General features: G+C 53.8%; 1 protein-coding gene across 21 annotated transcripts in view; it reads right to left on the bottom strand.

Annotated features, from left to right (window-relative positions):
• DYSF (dysferlin) overlaps positions 1-27,565 on the bottom strand; it is a 204,453-nt gene that overhangs the window by 108,922 nt on the left and 67,966 nt on the right. For 12 of the 21 annotated variants that reach the window (XM_087863515.1, XM_087863522.1, XM_087863524.1 and 9 more), the window contains 10 exons: positions 24,602-24,670; positions 24,428-24,471; positions 20,892-20,974; positions 13,527-13,568; positions 11,822-11,937; positions 11,187-11,300; positions 9,753-9,930; positions 9,061-9,185; positions 6,995-7,101; positions 1,727-1,919 (listed from right to left, as the gene is read on the bottom strand). In XM_087863515.1, the coding sequence (XP_087719641.1) occupies positions 1,727-1,919; positions 6,995-7,101; positions 9,061-9,185; positions 9,753-9,930; positions 11,187-11,300; positions 11,822-11,937; positions 13,527-13,568; positions 20,892-20,974; positions 24,428-24,471; positions 24,602-24,670 (1,071 nt within the window). The remainder of the gene's footprint in view (positions 1-1,726; positions 1,920-6,994; positions 7,102-9,060; positions 9,186-9,752; positions 9,931-11,186; positions 11,301-11,821; positions 11,938-13,526; positions 13,569-20,891; positions 20,975-24,427; positions 24,472-24,601; positions 24,671-27,565) is intronic. The other 9 variants (XM_087863520.1, XM_087863528.1, XM_087863530.1 and 6 more) reach the window with 1 other exon arrangement.

Raw genomic sequence — 27,565 nt, 5'->3', positions numbered from 1 at the left:
ATCACACTTACGATGCTACCCTTCTTCCTCAGCCCTGAGAGTAGCAGCGAATCCCCAGATGCGCCCCTTCCCGAAGGACACTCCCCCCTTCTCCCTCTAATAGCAGGGACTTGTGGGGTCTGGCCCTTTACTGGGCCTTGTGACATTGGGCTCTGAAAATGGTGACCAGCCCAGAACAAAACTGCAAGGCCTGAGCCCCTCAGAGCCAGTAACTCAGAGCAAAAACCGTTGGGAACAGCCCACCTGCTTCCAAGGTTGGTGAGCAAAGTGTGCTCAGTGAGGTGGCGCTGGGTCTCTCCCCAGGGCCACGGCTGAGAGCTGACACTCCTGGAGCCTCACGGGGCATTTCGCGGTTTCACTTACTCCCTGCAGCGGGGACAGGCAGCCCCATTGGCCAGGTGAGGAAATTAAGCTCAAAGAGGGTAGGAGCCAACCAGGTTTTTCTGCCTCCAAACAGTGGTTCCCAACCACGATCCCAGTGTGGTTCCCCAGAGCAGCAGCAATAGCAGCTCCCGAGAAGGTGCTAGAAATGCAAATTCTCAGGCTCTACCTGGGACCTGCAGAGTCAGGCAGGGCTTATAACCTGTTTTAACAAACCCTTCAGGGGATTCTGACGCACCTTCAAATTTGAGAAAGGCACTCTCTGGGGTCCCTTGCTGTCAGGAGCACCCATCTGACCTTAAGCCCTCCCGGCCGTAAACAATGTGTGCGAGAGTTCCAGGGGCCATCTGGGCCAAGATGGTGGAAGACCAGCCCAAGCGGACGGTCTGCAGCCACTGCATGGGGCCAGCCTGCGACTGGGCGACAGAGTGCTCCCCCGGGTAGCTGGCCACATGCCCGAAGCCCTGTTCCAAGATGGGCCCAAGGCTGACTCTCAGGGACCAACTTTTTGGGCTGCCTTCCCCTTCTGACCAGTCCCCCACCTCCTGGACTCCCTCTCCCCTTCAATGACTTGCTCCTCCAGAAGCCCCTCTCAGGCCCTGCCCTTTTCCACACTCCGTCCGGGGAGATCCTTCCTCACTAGCCCATCGCCTCCGTAGGGGGACCACACACCTCTGGCCGGAGTGGGCAGCCACTGGTCTGCCCGTGACACATGAGCAGAACCTTATCCTCGTTCTGGACAACTTTGTGGCATGCTTGCTTGCCCTGGGAACTGGGCTGGGGGTGCGGGGTACCTGACCAGGGGCAAGGAGGGGGGTGGTATACAGGTGGGGACAAACTACAGCCACTTCTCTCTGATTAGATACGACAAAGTTCACAGTCCTCCAAATAGAGCCTCCTCAGGCCTGGGGCTGGGAAGCAGGCAGGAGAGCAAGAAATACAGGGCCCCCAGCGAGGCAGGTTTGAGGCCAGGGGTCAGGTCCCTGGGGAAGCAGACCCCAGCACTGAACTGGAGCCAGGCGCCCCAGGATTCTGGGCCCAGCTCCGTCTCCGACATACTTTGGTGACATGGACTGAACACATGTATTGAGCACATGGAGGGCACTGATTGAGCACCTACTGCACACCAGGCTCTCAGCTAGGCTGCATAACACCCAGTCTCCAGTTGCATCCTGTCTCTTCCTGCTGTGAACAGGGGACATTGCGGCTCAGAAGAACTGAGTCAGCTGTCCAAGCTCACCCAGCAACGGGGCCGGAGTTGGATCATGGTCCAGACAGTCCCCCATGTGCCGCCCAGTTCTGATGTCCTCAGGCAGGAAGGAAGACACCCCGCAGGGTTTCCTACCTCCTCGGCCAGGGCACGGAGCCGCAGGAGCCAGTCTTCAGCCTGCTCCAGGGCGGCCGGGAGCCCGCCGTGCCCGAGCTTCAGGGCCAGCGCCGCCTCTGCGATCTGGCTTAGGTGACGGCTACGCAGCCTGTGCAGGTACTGGTCCAGGTGGGTGGCAGAGGGTGTCTCGTGGACATCACCCAGGGGCTGGCTGTGAGCGACAGACAGATGGGATGAGCCCGGCACTCACCCAGGTCCAAGCGCACATGCTGTCCACGCACATGTGAACAGAGCCCCCAAACCCACACCCTCAGCCTGCCTGCCAGGTGCTCTGGGTGCCCTAGGTGCCTTCTCCAGCCTGACTCGCATGCACAGTCATCTCCATGTGACCTGCTCCATCCTCACCTCCTCCAGGAAGCCTGCCCTGCTCCACAGGCCTCCTGCTCCAAAGACCCTCAGCCCTCTACCCTGGAGCTGCCTGTTTGAAATTTAGGAGTTTTTGCATGTGTGTCCCCTCTGCCCAAATGACCGCAAGCCCTCAGAGGGCCCAACAGGTCCCTCTGTGCCCCCTTGCATTCTCCCAGAGCACAGGCCAGAGTGCTAAGTTGCCCTTGGCTGAAATGAATCCATTCTGTTGCACGCACACTTTCTTCAGGAAGGAAATTTATGGACCCCTGACAAGCCACTGCAGACGCTGTGGGGAGGCCAGCAGCCAGCAATACAGATGTGTCGACCTGGGGCAGCCCCAGGACACCCCCTCCAGAACCCTCTGTTTGGGAAGCCTTTGGAGAGGAGGTAGGGGGTACATATAGCCCCAGAAATACAGCCCCACGTGGGGGTTGGGTTTAAACTCCATCCTGTTCGAGGCACAGAACTCTGACCTCCCCATCCCATGGGCTCCCCAGAAGTCCTCCTTCATATGGCTCTTCCTCACCATACCAAGCCTCTGGGGTCAGTCAATACACACGCAGGGTCATGCGGGAAGGGGGCTGGGGGCGTCTGCGCTCTCCCTCACCATGCAGGGGCCCTCTAGATGATGCCTGCTTGAGGGGGGGAGCCGCTTCACCCCCGCCCCACCCCCACTGAGCCCTTGACTCCCAAACAGGACATCAGTCAAACCCGCTCCACCAGTTCTGCCCCCACCACTTGCAGCCCCCCCACCTCACACTCCCCTCCCCGCAGTGTCTCGACTCCGGCTCCCGGCTGATTTATTTTTCTGCCAATTTCCCCGAGCTATGCAGAACCAATTACCGCGGAGCGCAGCGGCACCGCCGCCGCCAGATACACCACTCTGGCAGGCCCTCGGCGCACTACATTTTTCCTGTTATTTTTTTTAATTGAATTTTTAGGGTGGGGGGAGCAGTACGCAAACTCCATCTCGGGAAACTTAAGCCCCGGGGCCTGTCTCAGGTCACGTACTGCACACCCTGTAGTAATATAATATTTACTGCCCCGAGGGTGCCGCGGATGGGGCTGCCCCGGGCCAGGAGAGGGGCGGCCTCCATCCCCAGCCCACTCGATTCGTGGTGGAGGGGCATGCCGGGTGGGTAAAGGGGGGCCTGGGGCAGAGTCCTGGGCTGGGGCCTGCCTGGGAAGGAGGCCTGAGTGGGCCCGAGGGCGGGGGCAGGCAGATCTGGAGTTGGATCCGGAGAGCGGAGCCAACCAGGGTGATTTACGCTCCCAGCCTGGGTCGGGAGCTGGGAGGGACTGCCATACAGACCACCAAAGGGAGATTTTCATGGAGGCCACCAGCCCAGCCAAGACTCCCCCAAAACAGCCAGAACCCGTGACTGTCACCAACAAGATGTCTTGGCCCTTTCCCGCCCCAGGAAAGCCCAAGGCGGTGGGGACTGAACGAAAGGGAGACTGGGAAGAGGAGGTCGGATGACACTGTGTCCCCACCCCAAACAGGGGCGGTCGCCCTGCCAACCCTGGCTGACTTGGAAATGGTGGGCAGGCCCAGGGCGGCTCAGGAGGGCAGAGCTGCACAAAGTCGCTGCCGACCCCTGCGGTGACACGGGTGTCTTCACCAGGTACAACCGCCCAGAAGGGGCAGTGTCCAGCCTGAAAGGTGAACTGGTCCAGCAGTCATTCATTTCACTCCTCACGAACAACAGCTCCGCCGGTCCAGACAGGGCTGGGTCCGGAGCACCCAGAACAGAGAGGCAAACAGGCTAGACCCCCACTGAGCAGCCTCAGAGTCAGCAGTGCTTCCAGGAGGAAGCCAGTCAGGCCAAGAAGAGCCTGGCAGTGTTCCGGAACAGTATGTGCACAGGACGAAGGCTCAGAGGCAGGAGGGAGCACACATGGGGAGCCGAGAGCTAGATAAGCCAGCACAGAGGCTCCAAAGGGCCGGAGGGTAGGACTGTTGGGGTCTGTGAGGCAGAGAGGGAGTGGGGCCAGAGAGGCCCGTCCATCAGGATGAGAGCTGGGACCTTTCCTGAAGGCAGTGGCAGCCGCTGAGGGCTGAAGCCGAGGCGGCATGGCACAGTTTGAGTAAGACTCCACAGAATGAACTGGATGTGCTGGCAGACATCCAGGTAGAGAGGTGCAGCGGGCAGAGGGGTCCGCGGGTCTAAGGATGAGCGGAGAAGGCTGGGCTAGAGGAACAGAGGGCGCACCCTGGCAGGGGAAGGGGGGGCCAGGAGGGAGAGGAGCCAGGCAGAGAGAGGGTGTGGAACGAAGGACACCGATTTGGGAGGTGGGACAGGGGCTGGCTGAAGGAATGGGGAGCAGCTAGTGGTCGGCTGTGACCCACTGGTGTGGGGCCCCAGTGCCTGGCTGCTCTGAGCGACAGCCCAGAGCCGAAGGGGACGGCAGCCGTCTCACGGCTGCCCCAGGGCTATTGCTGGCGTCAAGTGGTGCCTGAAGGATTCGGTCCTGATCTTCAGTATTCCTCCCTGGAGAGCCATCTGTGCATTCCAAGAAGATGGGAAGCATCCCTCCCCACCTCCTGACCTGGGGCCAACGCCCCCAGGAGGCCCCCAGACACCTCTATCCCCAGCAGAGTGACTCAAAGGGGACCAGGCTTTGGCAGAAGTGTGTTTAGCTGAATCCTCTGAGAACAGAGCCCTGAGAGGGGCAGTGAGGGCAGCCCAAGACTTGGGTCCCACCGGTCTCAGAAGCTTCAGGCACCTGACACCTGCCAAGGTCCACATAACACATCAGTCATGAGCAGTGCTGCAGGGAGAACCCAGAGCCTGGTCCGCCCTCCATACACGGGCTGTCAGGCCAGGCCAGTGGTATACGGCGAGTCACTTGGAGCCCCTCTCCACACTGACTGCCCCCCCTCCCGTGTGCCCCTCCAGCTTCACTCTGTCCTCCAACCTCCAGACCACAGATGCCCTCGGGTACCTCCCACCAACACGGCCAGTCCTAAGCTCCTCGTCTTCCCCAGAAGCTGCTCTTCTCCCACGGACCCCTGAGAATGGCCCTGCTGTCCACCCAGCTGCTCTGGCCCGAGCTGGGGGATCACTCTGCACCTTCCTTGGGCCCCCACATCTAACCCACCAGCAAATCCTGTTCATTAGAGAGTGATACAGCCACGGGCTCAGCCGCTTGGAGAAGACTGAATCTGAGCAAGTTAACGAACCTCTCCGTGCCTCAGTTTTCTCGTCTATGAAGCGTGGACCTCTCTCCTTCCCAGCTCGTAAGGTGCTTATGGCTAGTTCTCACGTGTAAAGTGCTCATAAACAGCACCGCGCACGGCAAGTGCTCATTAGGAGGCTGTGGTCGTTATGCCCCCTACAGAGTCCACAGGGCCCTCTGTCTCTCTCAGCCCCCAGCCCTCCCCATGTCCCTGGCTTAGGTGACACCTTTGTCCAGTGTCCCCTCACCACCACCACCAACACAGCCCTCACCCTGCAGCCAGAACGAGCATCTGAACCATGGGGATCCCCGTGGCCCCCGCAAGCCTCCCAGGGCTGAGCTTACCACAGCAGACCCCTGAGGCCTAGCTATCCCATTTGGGCTTCCTCTTCCCCTGACAACCCATGGACACGGCAGGCATTGCAGGCTTTGCACCTTTGCCTGGGCAGTCCCGTCTCCAAAGGCTGCTACTCCTCCTTCAAGTTTGCGTAGGGAGCATCCCCCTCTCCAGGAAGCCCCCCGGAATTGAGTCTGAGTGCAACGCACCTGCCCCGAGCTCCTGCAGCACATGCCTCCAGCTCCCCAACACACTCTGCTTCCTTGCTCACTTTCGCATCTGTCACCTCTGGAGGGGGCTGAAGCTGCAGCCTGGTCAATATGCTTTAGGCTCTAGGAAGGTTTGGGAATGCGTGGATGACCTGCCTGGAATTCCACCCCTGGGCTGTGCTGGCCGGTGGTGGGTTCTTTGGGGTAATGTTTTGTTTGATAAAGTTTGATAAAGATGCACTTCCCAGCTGGGGTACGAAGGACAAGAAGGGGCTCTTCATCAGACAGAGTGTGAAGGCACTTCTCGGACACTCAGGAGAAGGCGGGATGATAAGATTGAGGGGAGCCTAGAATACACTTTCATACATTTACCCTTAACCCAGCAGACAGCAGAAAGGCAACTATGTATCATTAGGTCCATTTCACAGCTGAGAAAACTGAGGTCCAGAGGAGTGAAGCTGCCCAAAGCCACAGTGCTGGTTAGAGGGACAAGAACCTAAGTCTCCTGACACTTCTTCCTAACAGTAATTACAGCTACCATCTATTACATACTTCCTAAAGGACCAAGCATTTTGCTTATGTGCTATTATAAGCAGTTATTCTTAACGTGAGGTTGAAGATGAAGAAAGCAAGGCTCAGAGCAGGTGGGTGGTGAGCCCCAAATTGCCCAGCAGGGGAGGAGATGCCAAGATGCCTCCCCTTCCGCTGGGCCCCTGAGCAGCCCCATTCCCCATCACCCCCAGAGCCCTCTTTTCCTGAAGTCGATAGAAGGCTAAGTGGAAGCCGTGGTCCCCAACGTGGCCTTGGGGAGGAGGGGCACCGTCACCCCCACCAGCCAGTTCCTCCTGGAGATTCCATCAGGGAACTAAGAGGTCGGGGATCAGAGACACAATGCTCCCCATTCAGGTGAGCCGGGCCGCCCCGGGCCCACAGCTGCCGCCGCTGCAGGGAGATTTATGACCTGCTCTAAATGTCACCTTTTCAACTCCCCGCGCTGGCTCCGCCACCTTTGGACTCAGCACGGGCTGGACTGCTGGCCAAGCGTGGCTGGGGAGACGTGCCGCCGCTCACTGCCACACACGAACACTCCCAGGGAAAGGGCCTCGCTGAGCCAGGAGGGGAGGGCGCGTGGGTGCCAGGATCCCCCCCTACCTGCAGTCTGAGATGAGCTCATCCATCAGCTGAGCCAACAGGGAGTCCACGTCCTCGGCGTTGCACTGCGCCTTCATGGCCAAGTGGACTTGCTCCAGGGCAGCTTCCTGTGGAACAGGCAGGCAAGGGTTGGGACCATCCCTGCGGGTGGAAGGTACACACCAGACTCGCAACCGCTAGGCCCTGTCACCAAAATCTGACACTGACGCCCTGAACCAAAGGAGAGAACAGTGCGAACAGAGAAGGCAGAGCCCGGATGTAAGAAACCGGGATCTGTCTTACCTCAAGAACCTTCCAGGGCTCCCCATGCCAAACAGATCCAAATTCCCAAGCCTGGGACTCCAACCTCAGGCCTGGTTACAAGGCCTTGAGTGCCATGTGCAGGCTCCCACAGAACTCTGCTGCCTTCCGCTCCTCCCAGGGCCCCTCCAGCCGGTCTGCCATCTCACAGGGGAGGGACCCTCTGAGCCCACACCAGTCCCCACCTGGAATGTTCTATCCCTCCCAAATCCTCCTGCCCAAGCAGGCTCGAGCCCCTCCTTCCTTCAGGAACACTCAGACCACCTCCAATAACAGAGAGTTCCCTCTCCAAAAGCGCGGCCCAGTCACTCCCAGGTCACGTCCGTCTCCTATGGAGCCCCTCTGCAGCTGTCTCCGCGGGCCTCAGCCCTGAGCTGGGAGAGCGCTCACAGAATATCTGTCAGGTCAAGGGCTTGCCCCTCTGTTCCCTCGGGTCCCCTCCCCACCCATCGGCCTCCCTGAGTCTGTGCCAGGCGGAGGACAGGCCTTGGGAAGAACACAGGCCCCCAGGGAGTGTCTTGTGAGAGAACGGCCACCCCAGAAGATGGAGTCTGGACTTGCAGAGGAAGGACTCCAAGTCCTCCAGAACCTGGGTGCTGGCTGGTCTCCTCCCTCCCCAAGAGCTGCCAGTCTCAGGAAGGCTGGCCGCCATGCCTTCACATAAGCCGGCATCCCCTTTCTGCCCATCCAAGACCACCGTCCTCCCCTTCCCCTCCCCTGTCCTCCTTGCTTTGCTCACAGACATGCCCGAGCCTCTGCAACCCCTTCCCCCCACCCCACTGCTCCTGGCTCATTCCAACAGCGCGGCCACACCTGCCTCCCCCAGGTTCCCGTGGGGTATACTTCACGTCAGACACACACAGACGCAGCCTGGAGTCACCCCCAGGATCACCAGCTACCCACCCTTGGTCTCCACACCTCTGTCCGCTTCATTCTCCTCCACTCTATGGCCGAGCATCGGGCCCTCAGCTCTCGGCATCACGGGGAAGCCCCAGGGGATCCCCTGGTCACCTCTGAAGCACAGCTCACTGCCTGACCTCACACACTCTACTTCTCCCTGCCTTCCCAACTCCCCAGCCACCAAGTCCTCCAGCTTTGTCCCCGAGGTCCCCTCCTGCCCAGTGCTTGTCACTGCTCCCAGACCACTGGCCATGGCGGCCTAACAGGGCTCCTGCCTCCCGTCTCCTCGCTACCTCTGCGATGCCCTCCTGATGCCCCTTGGCCCTCTCCCTCCTCTGAGTGCCCGCCCTTCCTCAGGGCACTCCTGGAATGTCACTGGCCCTTGGGTGTCACCCTCCGTATGAGGGTGTGGGTGAACCTGCGCTTGCCCTCACTAATCTGGCCCCTGAAGGCAGGGCAGCCCCTTGTCCAAGTCCCCCTTGTGGCCGCAAGCCTCCAGCACAAACCCCGGCGTGTGGTCGGAAGCGAAGGCATTTGATGAATGAACGCGGGCGTGCGTGCGTGAATGGGTGCAAGGCTCCGTCCTGCTGCTCCAGCTTTGTGCCTCTCCACTCCTTCTCTGCACTGTCTCCTACCTCACTGGACCCCCAGATCATTCGTGCTCCCTCTCCTCCCTTCCCACTAGCAGGACTAGATCTCCAACCCGGCAAGCCATGGTCAGGACACAAGGGACCCCAGGCATCGTGAGAGTCTGCAGGCATAGCTGTGGGTAAGGGCGTGCACCCCTGGGGGCCTGGTCTATGGACACCCGTGGGGGCATGGTGCAGCCTCAAGGGGTGTGCAGGGGTGAGGCAGCTTCCACTCACCAGCCGGTCCGCGATCCTGAGCAGCTGGTTCTGAGCCTCAACTCTGTGGCTGATGTCCTCCCAGTAGGATGACAGCACCACCACGGGCTTCACGTTGCCCCAGGGCAAGTAGTAGTAGTGGCACCCTGGAAGGACGCGAAGGGCCTGGTCCTGAGCCAGGAGTGCAGGGGCGGGCGGGCAGGGGACCAAGGGCGGGACAGATTCAGACACCTGCTGCCTCCCACTACGAGTCCCCGAGGACATACACGCGTGGCCCAGATTCCCCAGTGGCCGCACAGGGTGCCTGAGCTCCCTTCATCTGTGGTACGGTCAGCGCCACGCTCTTGACGGCTCTTGAGCACATCCAGAGGGGCTGCTGGAAGGACCCTAGGAAACCCACACTCTCCAAAATCTCTACACGAAGCCAAATAGCCACCATGAAATCAACTATGGCCTTGGGTCAGGATCAGTGCTGACCACAGCCCGTTTCGGGAGCCCAAACTGTGGTCCTGGCAGCAGAGACCCACCCGGAGGGGAGTGCGGAGTGGTGGGCGGCCCCGGGGGAACAGAGCAGCGAGTTACCCCAAACGGGGCTGCCTGCGCCAGGGCCTTCGGGAGGGCCTCCAGCAGCTAGCTCTGCGGGAGAAGCAGGATTTCGGGTTGGGCCCCCGCTCTGTGGCCCGGATCCCAGACGGCGCAGCCCCCGGCCTCACCGTCAAAGACCGCCCGGCTGTACTGGGTGGTGGAGGCCAGCGGCAGGCACGTGGTGTCGAACTTGTTGCCATAGTTCCCAATGCTGACCTCGAACTGGATGGCATCGTCCACATCTTGGAGCATGGAGGCCGAGTAGAAGGCGGCAAAGAGGGAGTACTTACGCCTCCGGAGATACTTCTGGGGGCAGAAAGGGCAGCCGATGGGTCATGGGAGGAGGAAGGAAGACACTGGGGTGGGGAGGGGTCACATGTCTGGCAGGCCCTGGCCGTGACTGGCGCCCAATAAATCCTGGCTGGACGGATGGGTGGTGAATGGTCCAGCGAAGCAACAGTGCCCAGATTTGGTTACTAACTGAGCAAACTCATTCCAGGCCTGTGTGTTTGGCCATGTTCCTCTAATAAGGTCTGCTCCTCCAAGGTCATGCTGCTCCTTAATCCAAACCAGCAGCCATGGCACCGCCCCCCCCCCCCGCCACGGGGAAGCCTGGTCTCCTGCATCTGCCATTCAAAAGGGGCCAAAGGCTCTAAACCACCATGCCACTGCCCAGAGCTCCCACCCCATGCCACTCGGGGTCCCCAGCACGCCACCCAGCTCTGCGGTAGACACAAGCTGCCATGTGCTGGGGAGGAATGTCCCCTCTGGGCACCGGGCACATGGCTGAGGACACAGCAGGCTCTCGGTCTAAACCAAGATGACTTTGCAAACCCCTTCATGGAAAGCAGAAAGAAGAGGGTTCCCACAACCGGGTTGGGGAATAACGTGAACGGTAATAACAGCTAATGCGTATTGACAGCTCACTGCATACGGCTTTGAATGAATGTAATTCTCACAACAATCTTAGGAGGTAAGCATACTTACTACCCCTACATCATTGATAGGGAAGGTGCTAGAGCCGGTAAGTGGTCAAGCCAGGATTCAAACCAGTGCTATCTGACTCGAGTCTGAGGGCTTAACCCACCATGCAGACCCCATCCAGCCTCCTCCTGGCCACGAGGCTCAGCTTTCCCACTTGCTGCTCTGGCACATTTGAGCCTCAGTGTCCTCATCTGTAAAATGGAGATACTGAAAGCAGCCGCCTCACAGGTGCTGGGAGGACTCCGTGACATCCAGCGTTACTAGCATGGTGTCTGACATATGGTGAGTGATTAATACGTGTCAGCTGTTCCTACGTTATTGTATAAAATAGACCTCTCACTTTGCATCAAGCTCTAGGCCTGTAAAATATTTTCATTTATCTTCTTTGAGCCTCTGAACATTCCTCAGGGAGACAGAATAGCCGTGGGGTTACCGGTACTTCCCAGCGGAGGCACTGAGGCACAGAGGGGTGCAGGCACCGACCGTGGGTGGAGCTGAGCCCTCCTCCACCACGACACTAGGAGCCAGCCCCGTTTGGCTGCCACCTCCTTCACCCCTTCCAGAGCCACACCCCTCACCTCCACCCGAAGGATGTCATCCGCAGGGAGGTCCTCCACCTTTTGGTCGCTGTGCTCCACCAGCTTGGTCTCCAGGGAGAGCAGAAGCCGACCTCGGTAGGCCACGCCTTCTCCCTAAGAGAGGAGGTTGGGTCACCAGGAGCAGGGGGGATGGAGGGGAGGAGAGGAAGGAAAGGGGCCTGATCCGGCCCTGAAGTTGTTCATCTCCCAGGCAACCAGGAGGGCCCTGGGCCACCTACCACCCCCCCCCCTGCAGATAAGGAAACGGTGGCCCAGAGAGTTCGGGGGATGTGACAGGCCGTCCAGATGAGCAGTACCAGACTCCAACCCAGCCAGAGGACAGATGGAACCTGACACAGAGGTGGCCTGGGTCCCTCAGGGGCCAGGAAAATGAGGAGGCCAGGGGGTCAGGCTAGCCCTGAAGAAGAAGCAAAGGGGAGGGAGTGAGAAGGAGGAAGGGGCCAGGAGGGGGCCAGGCAGAAGGAGGGTTCTTTGAGGCGGGAGCTGTCTGGCCCTGGGCCCACTCAAGCCCCATCAGGCCCTTGGAGTCCGGACCGGAGCAGATGCTGCCCAGGCTGGGACGGCCCTGCACGCAGGCCCGGGGATCTGGGTGTGTGGGGTGCTGGTGGGCTCACCTTGCCCGTGTTGAGTTCTGCGTAGGGGTCCGGGAAGCCGGTGAACTCCCTGGGGCTGCCGTAGAGGTTGACGTAGCAGGGCCCAAAGGTGGGGAGGAAGCCCAGATGGTCGTCCACTGGGAGACACGGGTGGGGGTCAGAGGAGCCAGCCCCGTGGCACTTTCTAGTGCTCAACCCAGCCAGCTTCAGGCCTGAGCCCATCCCTGGCCCTCAGTTCCCTGAACATATGCAGGATGCAGCAACCGCAAGGGCATAAGACTCGTGACACCCACCATTGTCTCCCATAGGCCCCTTGAGCCTCACCACTCTGCCGAGACGTGGAGATGTGTATTACTTTATCACAGATGAGAAAACTGAGGCTCAGAGATGTGAAGGAACACCTCACTACAAAGTGGCATTACCCAAAAGGCTCTGAGCTCAAAGCCAATGCACTTAGCCAGCATGCAAAGCTGGGGCTCAGGGCCCTCCATTGCCCTGCCCCCTCAGGCTGCACCCCGCCCTGCATCCCACTCCCTCCTGCACAGGACTGTGGGAGCCACAAAGGAGGCCACCCCCTGGGGAGCCAGGGCGGGGACCTGGTTAGAGGTCCCAAGCTACAAGGCAGCCCCCCCCCGCCCCCCTGGCCACATGTCCCCCTTACCCCCATGTCGTTATGAAGTCAAGACAGATTACCTAACAGCCCTGACTTATGCCAGCATTCTGTCTCCCTCCCCATGTTGTACAAAGAACCACCTTTCAGTGGAACAGGTTGGAGGAGGGTGGAAAGGAGAATCCCACAATGATGAGGGAAATATTTTCTCTACATCACTTCCCTCCTTTCAGAGGCCCTCTGCTGTTAGGTCACGATTTTCTAGCCAACAGCCAAGGACAGGACTTCACTGGACATACTCTGAGAACCCTGAAAAGCCAGGGTGTCTCTTCCAGAGGAAGTTGGGGGGAGAGGCTGTTTCCAGAACGCCACAAGTGGGAAGTGGGCCCACAAGCAGGAATCATCTGGGATGATCCACTCCATAGGAGCAAGGATGGGGCAAGGTAGGCACGGAATGAATGGCCTCGGCAAGGAAATGCATGATCCAGACCTAAGGACAGGAGCTGTGAACCCCGAGTCCCGCCATGTGTCTAGAACCTGGGTGATGTGGGGTGAGCAGGGACAGGGCTTGAGAAACAGGTACGGCCAGCCAGAGCGCAGGAGCGTGCCTCCCCACAGAGCCGGCCACCGTCTCGGCTCTCCCTCCAGTCCCCAGCACACACAGGGCTCTGGCATTTGGGACAGAGGTGGGAGGCCCAGGAGGAGGAAACTAACATGGGCTTTACTAATTATTTGTACTAATCATCTCCATTATGATTTGCCTTGTGAACTTCAAGAGTTTTCCACTCACCCTGGCCTCCTCCTGGTCCCCAAGATGCCTTGCCTGGCCCCCGCCCCACAGCGCCCTGCCTGAGAGAGTGGACTCATTTGAGCCTGAGCGGGAGCCCAGCAGGTTCAGGAAAGGGCTGGGGGAGGGGGCAGAAGGAGGAAAATTGTCTTTAAAGCATGCCAAGAGATTTTCATATTCAACAGCCAAAGGTAAGCGCAGGGACCCTGGTGGTGAATCTCAGGCCCACCTCAGACAAATCAAAAACTTCCCAGTAACCAGCACCCTTTCCCCTCCAGCTAAAACCCCAAGGCCCACCCCCTTGACATCCCTAGGGGGAAAGCACATACGGTCCATGGCTGGAGAAGGCTTGACCACACCTGCAGGCTCCTCTGAAGCGTAGAGAAATGGAAAAGGGGTTAGGATGGACATGACTGGGAGGAGGACTGGTTACATGAACAGGCATGTGGATGGAGAGCTGGCAGACAGACAGATGGAAAGACAGACAGCTCCTGTGTGGGAAACACATGTGGCCCAAGGCCCCACCCCCAGCCCAGCTGTGAATTTATCACAAACGAAATCATCGTCATGCCACCCTCCCCCCCAGCCAGACACTGCCCCTTAGCGTCGGGGTGAGCCCTGAGGTCCCTCCCCACCACTGTCGCCTACCTATGTCTGTGTGCTGTTTGCCAGTTGAAAATGGGACCTGAAACTTGACTCAGTACATTCAAGTAATAACCCAGAAAAGAAATAGTGATTTTTTTTTCTATGTTATAGCCAAATAAGTGAGGGAAACAAAGTACAGACACAAAGAGAGGGTGGGGGAAACACGAACAGGCAGTGAGGCACACCCCGCACTCCGCCCAGCAAGCAGGTTGACACTTGAGACCAAGTTCACGCAGCAACGGCATTTCAAGGTACAACATCTCCATCTAGTGGCCACTTTCAGGATTGCCACCGAGGGCACCATGTTGCATTTTCACAACAGCAGGCACTGGGATCTGGGTTCAGGCACCTGGTACTTCAAAGGAAGCTCAGTGCCGAACACTGTCCATTAGCAGAAGGTTCTACACACTTGGATGTGCCCCTAAATGCTGGTAAGGGGTATCTAGAAATGACAGATGCAAGGAAGGAGAAGCAAGAAATGAGAGAAGGAAGGAAGGAGATTCTCTAGCACCCTTCTGGGCTCTTGGAATCTATCCCTCACGTCTAGGCAGATCTAAGACACCCCACAGGGAGTGGGCACCCTTCAGTCTCCTTTCATGGCCCTCTCTGACTTCAGCCTCTTCCTGCATTCTGGCCCTCCCTGTTTCCTCCTCCAACCAGCTGAGTGTAACCAGGTCTGGGGTCATGACCAAGCCTGCGGATATGGCTGGTGAAATCTTTTGATTATTTTCATTCGTTGGTCATCTTTATCTGTTTGACTCCTCCCCAAAATATATACCTATGACTATTTCCCCATAGCTCCATGACTACAGTTAAGAGCCAACAGTTGAGCAAAATAGTGTGAAGGAGGACCGAGGAAGAGACACAGAGAGAAAGAGTGAAGACACAAGAGAAGGGGAACAGTGAAGTCCAGATACGAGGCCAGGGCACCTGGTGCAGAAGGCAGCAGAAGGGCGAGGCCCAGCTGCAGGGGGCCCAGGCCCTGGGACCCAGCCCCACAGCTCTCTACAGCCAGGCCTCAGCGAGGAATGCCAGCTAGCAGAAGTCAGAGCTGCAGAAACCATAATTCATGGCCATTTTCATATCCACAGGAATAGGTTTTCATCAGTGGGGGAGCCAGGCCTCTGGTCATGGAGGAGCTTTTAGCCACAGGGAGAGGACCAACACGGGCACAGCTGCAGCGCCGAGGAGAGCAGCAGCCAGGGCCCACCGGAAGGAAACAGATTTCATTTTAAGCTCCTTCCAAATGATTACAAACAGACCTGGCCAGTTATCTCAGGCTAATGAGGCCGAGGTCACAGCTCTGACCGCCATGTGCTTCTTGCAGAAGCAAACTCGGCTTCACATCCACAGACCGACTCCGATTCCTGGCTGTAAACCGGTGCCCAGCCTAGACACAGATGTCCCCCTAACCCCGCCAGCCGTCTGACCAACACACGCCTCTGAGGTCCAGGAGGACCAAGCGGGTGGCTGCCGACCAGCCTATTTCCCAGGGGCGCCCTTCACGAATCCCTTCATTTCTTCATTCTTCCGTTCGCTCATTCAACAAACCTCATCAGGCACAGCGCTGGGCACCGAGTGAGATGTGGCCCTGCTGGCAACTTTGACCAACGATTCCTAATTTGGGGGAAGGAGCACAGGCCTCCAGGTACCGAAGATCATTCCAGGTTCTCTCTTCTGTGTCTGCAGACAGCTCACAAAGTCAAGGGCAAAGCAACCGGTGAAGCCACCTAACACAAAGCCACCATTCAGTCCTTATCACCCTCTGCCAAAACGCAAGTGTCCTGCTGTGTTTTCCCCAAGCCCAGAGAACCAGAGCTGTAGAAGCCCCAGAACACTGAGGAATATTCCCAGTTTTGTGGCCTGAGCCACCAAGGCCAACTCCCTCACCCGAGGAAAGCCAGACAAGACCAAGGGCAGGCCGTCCCGGCCCCGTGAGCCGCACATCACAGCCCTGCAGACAGTGTCCACAGACACCGGCGTCTCCTCCTGGAGAAGCTGAGGCCATTACCTGCCGCCAGCCCTGCCAGCTCCCTCCCTCAGCACATCTCCCGTGCCCACGGTTGGCGGCCTGACACGAGCCGGTGCCAGACAGGAGGAGAGGCTGAGCACTGCTGGGAAGTCATCATCTATGCTCCAAAGAACAAAACACACACACATACACAAACAAAAAAACTTCGGGTTTCTTAGAAAAAAGTGCAAGCTACAAGTGTCATCCTTGCAGCATGATTTCCATGCGTATAAAGTTATAAAACAATCTGTGTGGTTTCATGGGTCTTGTGTGCCCGTTACTTTTTGATAGAACTGCAGCTTCTAAGGAAATCGCTCCTTTTTAAAAAACAAAATTTCTACTAAATGCTTCGGAGCACAGGGTCCAAGGAATACTTGAGTGAGCCCAGGCAAACTTGCGGGCAGACGTGCTTAAGAGGCCAGTGTTAGGTCCTGTCCTCACTGGAAAGAAAAACAAAAACATGAAAATAAAAACTCCTGGTTGGGGCAAATATTCTGGTGAACCGGGAGGTGGGGGAATATAGAGAAACAACTGGTTTTTACAGTTTGGTCGAGTTGGGAGCCCTGAGAAAGTGGTATCATGCATTGCCCAGGTAGGCTAGATCCCCCTCATGCGAAGGAAAAACATGAACAGTTGAAAGGAAAGTTGGAGTGACAGTTTTTACAGTTTGGTCGAGTTGGGAGCCCTGAGAAAGTGGTATCATGCATTGCCCAGGTAGGCTAGATCCCCCTCATGCGAAGGAAAAACATGAACAGTTGAAAGGAAAGTTGGAGTGACACGTCCTGAGACGGTCTTGTGACAAATGGGAGAAGCTGGACGGGGAGCACAGCAAACGCTAACCTGCAGCGCCCCAGAAAGCGACGCACCTCTGAGAGAAGGGACATCAGAGGCGTCATGAAGCCCGGCTCCATTTTGAGCAATAAGTTACACTCTTGTATTGTTTCCGAGATCAAGCTATTTAGTAACGCATTTAAAACTGATTAGCCATAGTTGCAAGAAGATTCTCATTTATTCCCAAAACAATCTGCGGGAGAGGAGGAACCCACCTTCCAAGGCCTCCCTGAACCACGCGTGGTTGCCCATGACCTGAGCGCCATCTAGTGGTCAAATAAACATCTTCCTCACATTCCCATTAAAACTTTCACAGTGACCCTGAAAAAGATCCAGGCCAACATCACCAACAGTAATGAAGACTGATGGGGAGACAGGAGTCTAAACTCTCCCGCCAGCAGCTGATGGCAGACACAGCTGTAGCCTCTTCAAACAGTAGCCGTCAGAGAACAGTCAGAAGGTCACGTTGTGCTTCTACCAGGGCCCCTGGATTCTAAGGGTGGAGGACAGCACCAATGGGAAAACCGGAGAAGGTTCCTTCCATACCAGGAGTTTTATTTCCAAGGGGTCCAAAATGCCCTCTCTCCTACCCCATCCTCATGATGCACTGCCCCCCACCTCAAATCTTTCTACCTGTCCATCCAAAATAGCCATTCTCAGAAATTATCTGAACAGCACCAGAGACAGAGGACTACATCCTGGCATGATTGTTCCCAGCTGGGAGGGGAGGGGGAGGGGCGGGGGCGGGAGGGGCCCTCCTAGCAGTGCCCTGTGGAAGGCAGTTTTTGTGAATTCCACCGATTGAAAGTATCAACGATGAAGCCAAAACGGCAGAGAGCAACTAGATATTAAAGCTGAGTGAGGACACCTGGAATTCCACTGCACAATTCTGTATTTCATGTGTGTTTGAATTTTCTAGAACTAAAAGGTGGGGGTTTTAATGTTCCAGAGGACCTAGAAGAAGGGGTTGCTCAACTTCAAGAGCACTAGGGGGAATCTTCCAGAAACTGGGCACATTCACCTGTGCTCCAGGTAAAGATTTGTCAAGATGGAGGGACAGAGAACAAAGTACCTGTCTGTAGAAGGACACCAACACTGCCCAGGTAGGTCTTGCTAAAGAGTAAATAAAGAAGAAGGGAAGATCCACAGAGTACCAACCAAGATAGCATAGCTATCTCTGCAATCTCTGTAAGACTCCAGAGAACATTTACCTGAAAGTCTCAGGAAATGATCTGGAATTTCAACAGAGTGCAAGAAGACATAGCTTTTATGGAACAAAGCAAACTTCTGGGAGAGAACAGACACACACACAAAAATGGAAATATCAAAGGAATGACAGAGGGAAAAGAAGGCGGGACGAGAAACTAAAAATGCAATGGCCCATTTTAAACCCCATGGAAAGCAGTCAGGAGAACTGGTACAGGGGGAAAAATCAGATTAGTGATGCAGAAAGCCAATAATAATGATACTATGCAGCAAATGTTACTCTACTTTAGGGTTTCATGTGTACCAGACGCTCTAAGAATGTTACATTTATAATCTCACTGGATCTTTACAACAACCTTACGAGGCCAGGACTGGGGAGAGGAGAGGAGTGACTCACTCAGTTACAAAGAAGCGGAATTGGGACCCAAGCTGCCTGCTTCCAGAGCTCCTGCTCTTATCCCTACCCCACCCTGCCTTCAGCTCCTCGTGCTCCCATGTTAGAATAAATTATTCCTCAACTCAGATTTAAAAAATTCACCATGTCTCAAAATTCAATGAAGAGTCCTGCCTCTGGATACATCAAAGCAATTTTCACCATAAGAAAAAAGATGCATTCCTACAAGCAGCATCTAGTTAGAAAAAAGTAAACTACCTACAATAAAATCAAATCTGCTCTCGGAAAGTGCATCTGAATAGATTCAAAATAGACTAAATATTTAAATGTAAAAAAAAAATTTTAAAGAGGATTAAATATAACCTTAGGGTTTGCTGAAAGCCAAACTCATGACCTATGGGGCAGAAACCGTATCATTGTTTAGATAAGAGATTTTGAAAATAAGCACAAGAAGTTAATTAGAAAGTCCTAAGAGACTTTCTAAAATAAGTTGAATAGAGTTAAAATAAGAGTAAAAAGATGAAAGAATAAAATATTAGAAAAGAAAAAATTAGAAAATTAAGAAAAAGTATTAGAATTGATAAATAAATCCAGAAGTTGATTCTTTGAGAAGTCCAACAAAGTGTGTGTGTGTGTGTGTGTGTGTGTGTGTGTGTGTGTTGGCACTGGCGGGGGGGAGACTTGTAACAAGGCTAATCAAGAAAGAAAACTCACACACATAGCATTAAAAATAAGAAAGGGGAAAATACCACAGGTAGAGAGAACTGTTTAAATTATAGAAGACTGCTCTCTCCAACAACTATGTAAATAAATTAGAGCTCAGCATAGTGAATACTCTTCTAGGAAGATATATATTATCAAAATTGACTATCATAAAAGTAATGAACTAAAAATAACAGTGATCACAGGAGAAACTGAGAAGTTTTTAAAGAGTTAGTGCTATACCCACTCAAAAAGGGCACCCAGCCCATCTGGTTTTATGGGTGAATTCTTTCAAACCCTCAAAAGACTATATTCTTATGTTATATAAACTGCTCCAGATGTTAGAAAAGACTTTAAATCTTTCCAATTAATTTTACAGAGCCAGCATTACCCAGATACCAAAACCTAAGAAATAGCAAGCAGACATACCAATTAAAGATAATAGAAAATCAAGAAACAGGCCCAAGAACACATTTAGGAATTTAGTAGGGGATAAAGGTGGCATTTCAAAATACAGGGGAAAGATTATTCAATATGCACTGTGGGTATTACCAAGAACAATTGTGAAAAAAAATAATGTTAGGTCCTTGTCTTATTGGCTAAGGAAAAGGTTAACAGATTTGGTCACATAAAAATTTTAAATTTGTATACATCATATCCTACTAAATGGTAAAATAAAACAGACAACAATTATTTAGCACTAATATGACAGGCAGAAAGTTAACATCCATATATATACAGAACTCTTACAAAACAATGAGAAAAAGACAAACATACCATCAGAAATATGGACCAAGACAATGAACAGGCAACTTATAGTAGAATAACTATAAAGTATATAAATATATATAATATGTAAATATAAATTAATTAGTAAAACATTTTTAAACTTGCATTCATCAACTTTAGCAGCTACTGATGAAATGAAAATTAAGGCGACAATGAATTTCACCCATCAAATTGACAAAGTTCTTTTTTAATATTATTTTACCCTGTGTTGGTGAAGGTACAGCAAAAGAAGCTCATGTGAGTGACCAGAGGGTACGTGAGTCCAGTCTTTCTGAAGGGTAATTTTGATATTTACACAAATCGCTTTAAAATGTACAAATCCTTTGATACAGCAATTCCACATCTAGGTATTCATTCCAAAAAAAATCATGAACTGTGTAAAGATTCAGCTACAAAAATATTCAATAAAAGTTAGTTCTTTATAATGTAGAAATTAGAAAGCACCTGAGTATTCGTCACCAACTAGTTAACGTGGATTATGGTACAGTCACACAATGGAATATGTGTATTCATTTAAAATACACTGTAGAAGAATATTTAATAACATGAATAAACATCTCTGGTGTGTAGCCAAGTGACAAAAAGCGATTTTCGAAAAAATTGTTTCAAAACAGTGTTTAATGCACACACATGTGTATGTGTCCACATACATACATACACACGAAAATCCCCCAGAACATTAATAATTAGCTCTTGTCTGGGGGGGGGAGCAGATGAGGAATTCTACGGGTGAGTTTTACATTCTTCTTCATTATCTTTAAAATTTTACAAAATGAACATGGCCTACTTTTTAACCGACCAATGAAAGCTATTTCAAAATAGAAGCTGCTAGAGCACGGTTGGCCAGCATGGAGCCTGGTGCCGGGCACGGTTAGAGGCACTGATGTTATCTGCAGGGGTAAATGACCCTCTCCGTACCAGTCAGCGGTGCAGCCCACCAGCCAAGGTGTAGAGAATCCGAAATGTCTGTACACCCATTTTTAAAACTGGCCTGCGAAGGCCTTATAATTAATACTCCCTTTTCTGCCCTCTCAAAACTAGTCGTATAAGACAGGTAGGGGTGAGTCAGGGGAGAGCGCGGGGGACCAGAGGACAGAACAAAGGGGGGAAACTTACCTTCTATTTCTCCTCCAGGGGCGGAGATTTTCGACATACTCAGGTAGGTGGTGGCCACGATGTCATTGTGGGTGAGGCGGTCCCTAGAATAAGGGGGCAGAAGAAGCCTGAACACAGGAGAGGGACTGCAGGCCACAGCCCACAGAGGGAGGAGAGGGCCTCAGTTATACATCTTTAGGGGTGCTGGTCTTCACTCTGGGTATGTTACTGAGGCCTGGTAATCCTAGGGAAGAAGAGACTGGAAAGAAAGCATTGCCCAAGACTCCTCTGGAGGGAACTAGTCCATCTGGCCAACCACCAGCATCCCACCAGCCAACCAACACTGGGCTGCCAGCCTGGATGTCTGGGGAGACATCTGCAGGTTGAAAGGAAAGAGGCCAGAGGCAGGAGGCAGGGCGGGGGAGCGGGAGGCTGCTCAGAGAGCCAGACCCCCAGACCCACAGAGAGCCAAGTTCCAGAACCTCACAAAATATTCAGACCAAGAGAAAACCAGGCGACCAGGAAGAAGCTATCTCCAAGGCCACAGTCTTAAATTAGCTTATGTTCACAAACACACAATTATGCCTTGTATCTGACTTTATATGGACGAGGCACTTTTAACCTCCTTTGTCTCAAAGGACCCTCTCAGGAGCCTTGAGGAATGGCTGCTTTTATTACCATCTCCATTCCACAGATGAGCAAGTTGAGGCTCAGAAATGGGAGGTCTTTGCCCAAGGACAGCCTGGGGGAGGGGCAGAGCCAGAACTGAAACCCTGGTGTCCTGACTCCTGGTCCAGTGCTCCTGCCATGGCCCAGGCTGCTCCTGTGCCCAGCTTTCCAGGAGGAAGGCTTCTCCCCACCCCAACCAGCCTAGGGGACTGTGGGTAGGAGCTCGAGCAGACCGACTATCATTGATGAGCCCATTAGCCAGCAGTGTCCCACACAGGCCCTCCCTCTGTGTCCCACACCTGCCCCCTTGACAATAATATATCACATAGCTAGCATTTATTGAGCACCTACTGAAAGCCAAGCAGTGTGCTGAAATCGTCACATGAATTAGCTCCAACCCTCCCCCGGCACTATGGGGCAGGTACTACCATTAGCCCCACTTTCAAATGACGAAACAGAGGTTGCAAGATGGCAAGCCCAGGGTTTGAGCCAGATACGCCTAAGGCGGGAACCAGAGCTTCGATCGCAGCCGCCTGCTGCTTCCTGTCAGGTGAGAGCAAGAGCTCTCAATTCAGTGATCTGGCAATGTCTGGAGACAGTTTTGAATGGGGGGGGGGGGCAGTAGAGAGAAGCCACGTTCACTACTACACATCCGACAATGCACAGGACAGTCTCCCCCCGCAAAGAATTTTCTGGCCCAAAATGTCCTAGTGCTAAGTTGAGAAACGCCCGACTGGGCCAGACCCATCGCCTTCCTTGAAACTTCCCCGGGGTCCGTCTTCCTCGGAACCCTGTAGGCTCTCTCTCCCTCCTGTGAGTACCTTGGTCACAGACATGCTTCAGGCGACGACACACCCAAGCCCCATTGTGAAAGACACACTTGGGCAAGGATGCTTTATTTTCCTCTAAATCTATACCCATTAGATGCCTGATCTCTGCGGCTCCCTCCCTTCCTCTCTGTACTTCCCAGGGAGGTGATTAAGCTTTGATTTTAAAGCGTTTCACGGGGGCAGGGGCTAACGAGGAAGAGTGCACTCATTGTCAGCAGAGATTTCCATCCATTTTCCTGATGATGATGTTAATAAGCTCTGGAAATACATTTCCTTAAACACTGGACAGTGAGCTCATTGACACCAGATAACTGGCAGCTGACGGCATCGGGAAGCTACCTTCACCACCCAGCCCTGGAAAAGAGCGGTACTAGGAGAAGAATGGTACTTCTCACCTCCGGTCTTATCTGAACCTTGCAAGAAAGGCAAGAAAATGGGAGGAGAGAGATTCTGTTTTCATGGGGGTGGGAGTAGCTTTTTTGAGTCTCTGTTTTTTTAACATGAAAGCAAATATTAAAGAATTGAAGGGAAGATTAAGTTACAGGGAAAAGTCCATGTGGACCATATCGTATTTCCAGGATTCAGGTAATAACAAAAGTTTATCTGAGTTTTCTGGGAAAAAAAGGCACTTTTCTGCATAGGAACTTGCAGCAGCAGAACGCTTTTTGGCCAAGAGTTGGGTTTTGGGGCTTGGGGTTGCTTTTGGAAAATACAGCAAGTCTGAAAATAGACTCACAATAAAAATGCCACTTCAACCCAAACCAGAGATGCAACCACCAGATTCCGTAATGTGTTTGGATTGTACAGTATGCTGATGCCTTTGACACAGCTCACCCGGCCCCGGGCAAGGCCCCGCCGCCACACATGGGACAGCCGCACCCGTGTGCACGTGCGCACCCAGGCATCTGCACGCACGGACACACAGAGACGCCCACAGTCAATCAGCCCCCGTCCACGCAGCGCACTCAGGTGCGCGCACACACCGTGATCTGAGATGCAGAGGTGGCTCTGGGGACGGAGAGCACAGCTCTCCCCCAGACCGCTGGCCCACGGAACATACCTGCGGTCAGGGCCCTAGAGGCCTCTCCCTCCTGGCCCTCCTGGCTGCCGCTTTCCTCTCTAATTCCCACAAGCTGTTTTCTCTCGGCCTGGGGAACTGGCGCACACTTTAATGGCTCTGTGGCCTGGGGGTTTTCCCTGGTCTCTCATTACCCTCCTGGCTGGGGGTGCCGTGGCCGGAGACCAAAGGAGAACACGCTGGGAACCGCACGGCCAAGACTTTTTGGGGGCAGAGAAAGGACAACTCTCTTTTTGGAAAGCCTGGTGTATGGAAGGTCCTAGAGCTTGTGCGTGGGACCCCTAACAGCCCTCCAGGTGTGAGAGAGATCACACACCTTAACGTGGTGGGAAGCAGACAGCCCAGTGGGGAAGAACACAGGCTCCCAGCAGGCTTGGGTTCGATCCTGGCCTCAGCTGCTTCCCAGTTGTCCCTTCAGACAGGTCACTCCCTGATCTATAAAGTAGCCAGGAGTCGAGCTAGGGATCACGTGATGTCACGCATGTGAAATACTTGCTGGGCATGGGGACTGGCACACAGTAGGTGCTCAGCAAGTGTTAGAGCACTTTTCTAAGATGTCCATGTGGCTCTTGCCTTCACCTGTTCCAAGCCTGCAGTGGCCCCACACCACTTCATGCTAGCAACCCAAGGGAGAGTGGTTCGCAGCCCATCCTCCCAGCTCTACTCTTTACTGCTTCCTTGCCTTTGCTTAGGATCCTCTCCTCACTGGAATGCCCTCACCCTGGACTTATCAAAACCCCACCCCCTCCAGGAAGCCTTCCTGGCACCCCCTGCCCTAAGGTATCTCGGGTACCAGCTGGCCGTGAGTAAGCTGTGAGTAAGCTTCCCAAGAACGGCCCACGCCCTCTCCTTCTCTGGCCTCCCAGCAAAGGATACTCCCTCACCTAAAACCGACTTTCCCACCATATGCTCTGAACTGAGGGAAACTGAAGAACCCCTGCAGACAGCCACGTCCGAAGACTCCGAGAGCCAGCACTTACCAGTCCATGACGCGAATTCTCATTTTTTCACACATGGAGGGAAACTGAGGAGGGAAGACAGACGTGTTGGGGTGGGGTCCTTTTAAAGAAGGGGAAGCCCAGGATATGGGCAGGATGCTGGGGAGGCCGGGAGCCCCGGGCCTCCTGGAATGGGCGCGAAGGGGCAAGGCTCACCATGGCGGGCAGCGTGATGCTCTGGTTCCACTGAGGGTTGGCTGTCTTCTCCAGGATCTTGCTGCAGAGCTAAAAGACACACAGGACAGGTGGATAGAGTTCTGGGGGACTCCGGACTCCCTCGGGGACCACCTCACCAGCTGGGGGCTGTTCTCTGCCATGTTGGCCACCCTTCAGGCTGGGCGGAAGAGGCTGGGGGCCTCGAAAGCTCAGACACAGGGGATTGCAGAGACAAAGCACAATGGTAAATCAGACCCACGCCTGGAGGGTATGGGGTGGGGTAGCAAGGGAGTGTGGGGGGTAAGGGGGGGATAGACTGCCTGAATTCCACAGCCCTTCTACCCTTATCTCCTACCTCTGGCAGGAAATCCTTGCCCCCACTTCCCATCCGGCCATGACCTTAGTGTGGGGGCCCTGAGTCCAGACTGGCTTTCCCAGGGGTCCTACAGCCTGAGGCACTAACCTCTACCAGACAGCCCAGACCACCTGCCCCTGTGGAAGACTGAGCCCTGGGAGATTAGAGGTGGGGGGAGGAGAAGGGGAGATGGTAGCGGGAGGGCCAGGGCTTGGGAGCCGGGCACTGCATCTAAGAATGAGAGAACTCCGTGAACATACAAACCCCACCAGCCACAATCTGCCTCAGATCAGACCTGCTCTCAAGACTGGGCTTTCCCGAGATGCCCTTCAACAGATGACTGGATTAAGAAGTTGTGGTCCATATATACAATGGAATATTACTCAGCTATCAGAAAGAACGAGTTCTCAACATTTGCTACAACATGGACAGCACTGGAGGAGATAATGCTAAGTGAAATAAGTCAAGCAGAGAAAGACAACTATCATATGATTTCTCTCATCTATGGAACATAAGAACTAGGATGATCAGTAGGGGAAGAAAGGGATAAAGAAAGGGGGGGTAATCAGAAGGGGGAATGAAACATGAGAGACTATGGACTATGAGAAACAAACTGAGGACTTCAGAGGGGAGGGGGGTGGGGGAATGGGATAGACCGGTGATGGGTAGTAAGGAGGGCACGTATTGCATGGTGCACTGGGTGTTATACACAACTAATGAATCATCGAGCCTTACATTGGAAACCGGGGATGTACTGTATGGTGACTAACATAATATAATAAAAAATCATTAAAAAAAAAAAAAAAAAGACTGGGCTTTCCACAGTCAAGAAACCCAGCAGAGGTGGAAACTAGATCCAAACCAGTGGCTTGTGTGCTTGGAATCCCCGGGGAGCTGCCACTCTCCTTAGCCAGCTCCAGGGCATCCTGTAGCCCCACAGGGAGAGCCGGTAAAGACTACTTCAGATACACAGATCCTGGTAGGTTTGCAGATCCTGCAGCCTTTTTCAGAGCCTTTCCTACGGGCCCTGCGTTGTTCTCACCCTTTTGTGCATTATCTCATTTAATGGGCATCCAATCAGGGGCTTCAGCTCCTGCATCAAATGAGGATGCAGCCGCCATGGGGGCCAGGACTTTGTCTCCGTCCCTGGTCCGCCCAATGCCGGCACCTGTCCCCACCCTCCCCACCTCCGAGAAGAGCCCAGGCAAAGGCTGGGGGCGAGGACGGGCATCACGATTAGCTCCGTGTACCAGCAAAGAAAGGAGAAAGGATAGTAGAGAGAACAACAATCTCATGGGACAACGGGCAGACAGTGAACGAAGATTCGAAGGGTTGAGGCACGTAAAAGGACGCTCAACCTCCCTCATAAGAAAAGAAACACAGATAAAACCAAGATACCATTTCTCACCCATCATTCATAAACTTCTCTAAAATCTGACAGCCCATGGCTGACAAGGCTAGGGGGAAACTGCACGCGCATACGGTGGAAGAAAAAAATAGCTCGACCCTCCAGAGGGCAACTGGCCACTATTTCTCCACATTGCAAATTGACCTACCGGTTCCACCTCTAGACATTTATTCTACAGAAACACTTGCATCTGTGCCGAACGACACGTAACGAGATTATTCACTGCATCGCGGCTTGAAGTATCGAGGATATGGAACAACCCACGTGTCCACCAACAGAGGACGGATTAAACAGATGATGGTCCATCCACACAATGCAGCTCTAAAAAGAATGACCACTGCTCTAGGATAGGAAAGTCCAAGTTATATTATTAACTGAAACAGGTGAGTCCTGGGGATGTAACGTACTGCACGATGACGATATGGCAGAGTACGTAAGGTATATCTGAGAGTTAAGACAGTAGCTCCTGAGAGTTCTCATCACAAGGGAAAACCCATGTTTTTCTTCCCTTTTTTGTATCTATATGAGACGATGAGTGCTAAGTAAACTGACGATGACCACTTTGCAACCTGGAAGTCAAGACACCATGCTGTGCCTCAAAAATTTATTCCAAAGGCTGTTCAATAACCTAAGAAAATACTGCCCTATGAAAACGGGTTACCAAAGAGAAAATGCAGCTGATTCTGGTTCCTGATGGTAGTTACACATCCTACAAATCACCAAGAACCCTGAATTCGTGAATATGAAACCATTGCTCTGGGGGCATTTCAGGGTTAAGTTCCTACCAGCCTCCATCACCACACTTTCGTTAAATAGTCAATACATAACCTTGTGTCGTGTGTGCTTCTGGTCAAGGACATCTTATTTAATATACACTGTTGATTCCTTAACACTGAACTCGAGGTCAGCAGCATTGTAACTTATGCCTCAATGAAGCTCATCTAACATCCTCTCTCCTAAGGCACATCCCGGCCTTTCTGCACAGAGGAACACCAGACAGCCCTTCAGCACACTCTAGGGGGGCATTTTAAACAGCAAAATCACATAAAAAGCACCAAAATGTGAAAAACATGACACCAGGGAGACCAAGAAAAGGACACTTCTTTACAGGATGACAACCGAAACAAACAGGCAGACTCATCCTGGTCTAACTTAGTGACAACGTGCGTCAGTCATTCCGCACAGTCGGCAAATGATCATG

This window comes from Ursus americanus, chromosome 7 (assembly GCF_024610735.1).
Source record: "Ursus americanus isolate L20-20 chromosome 7, mUrsAme1.1.p, whole genome shotgun sequence".
NCBI classification, from domain to species: domain Eukaryota; kingdom Metazoa; phylum Chordata; class Mammalia; order Carnivora; family Ursidae; genus Ursus; species Ursus americanus.
The sequence above is the reverse complement of the archived record's forward strand: the minus strand, read 5'-3'. Positions and strand labels throughout refer to the sequence as shown.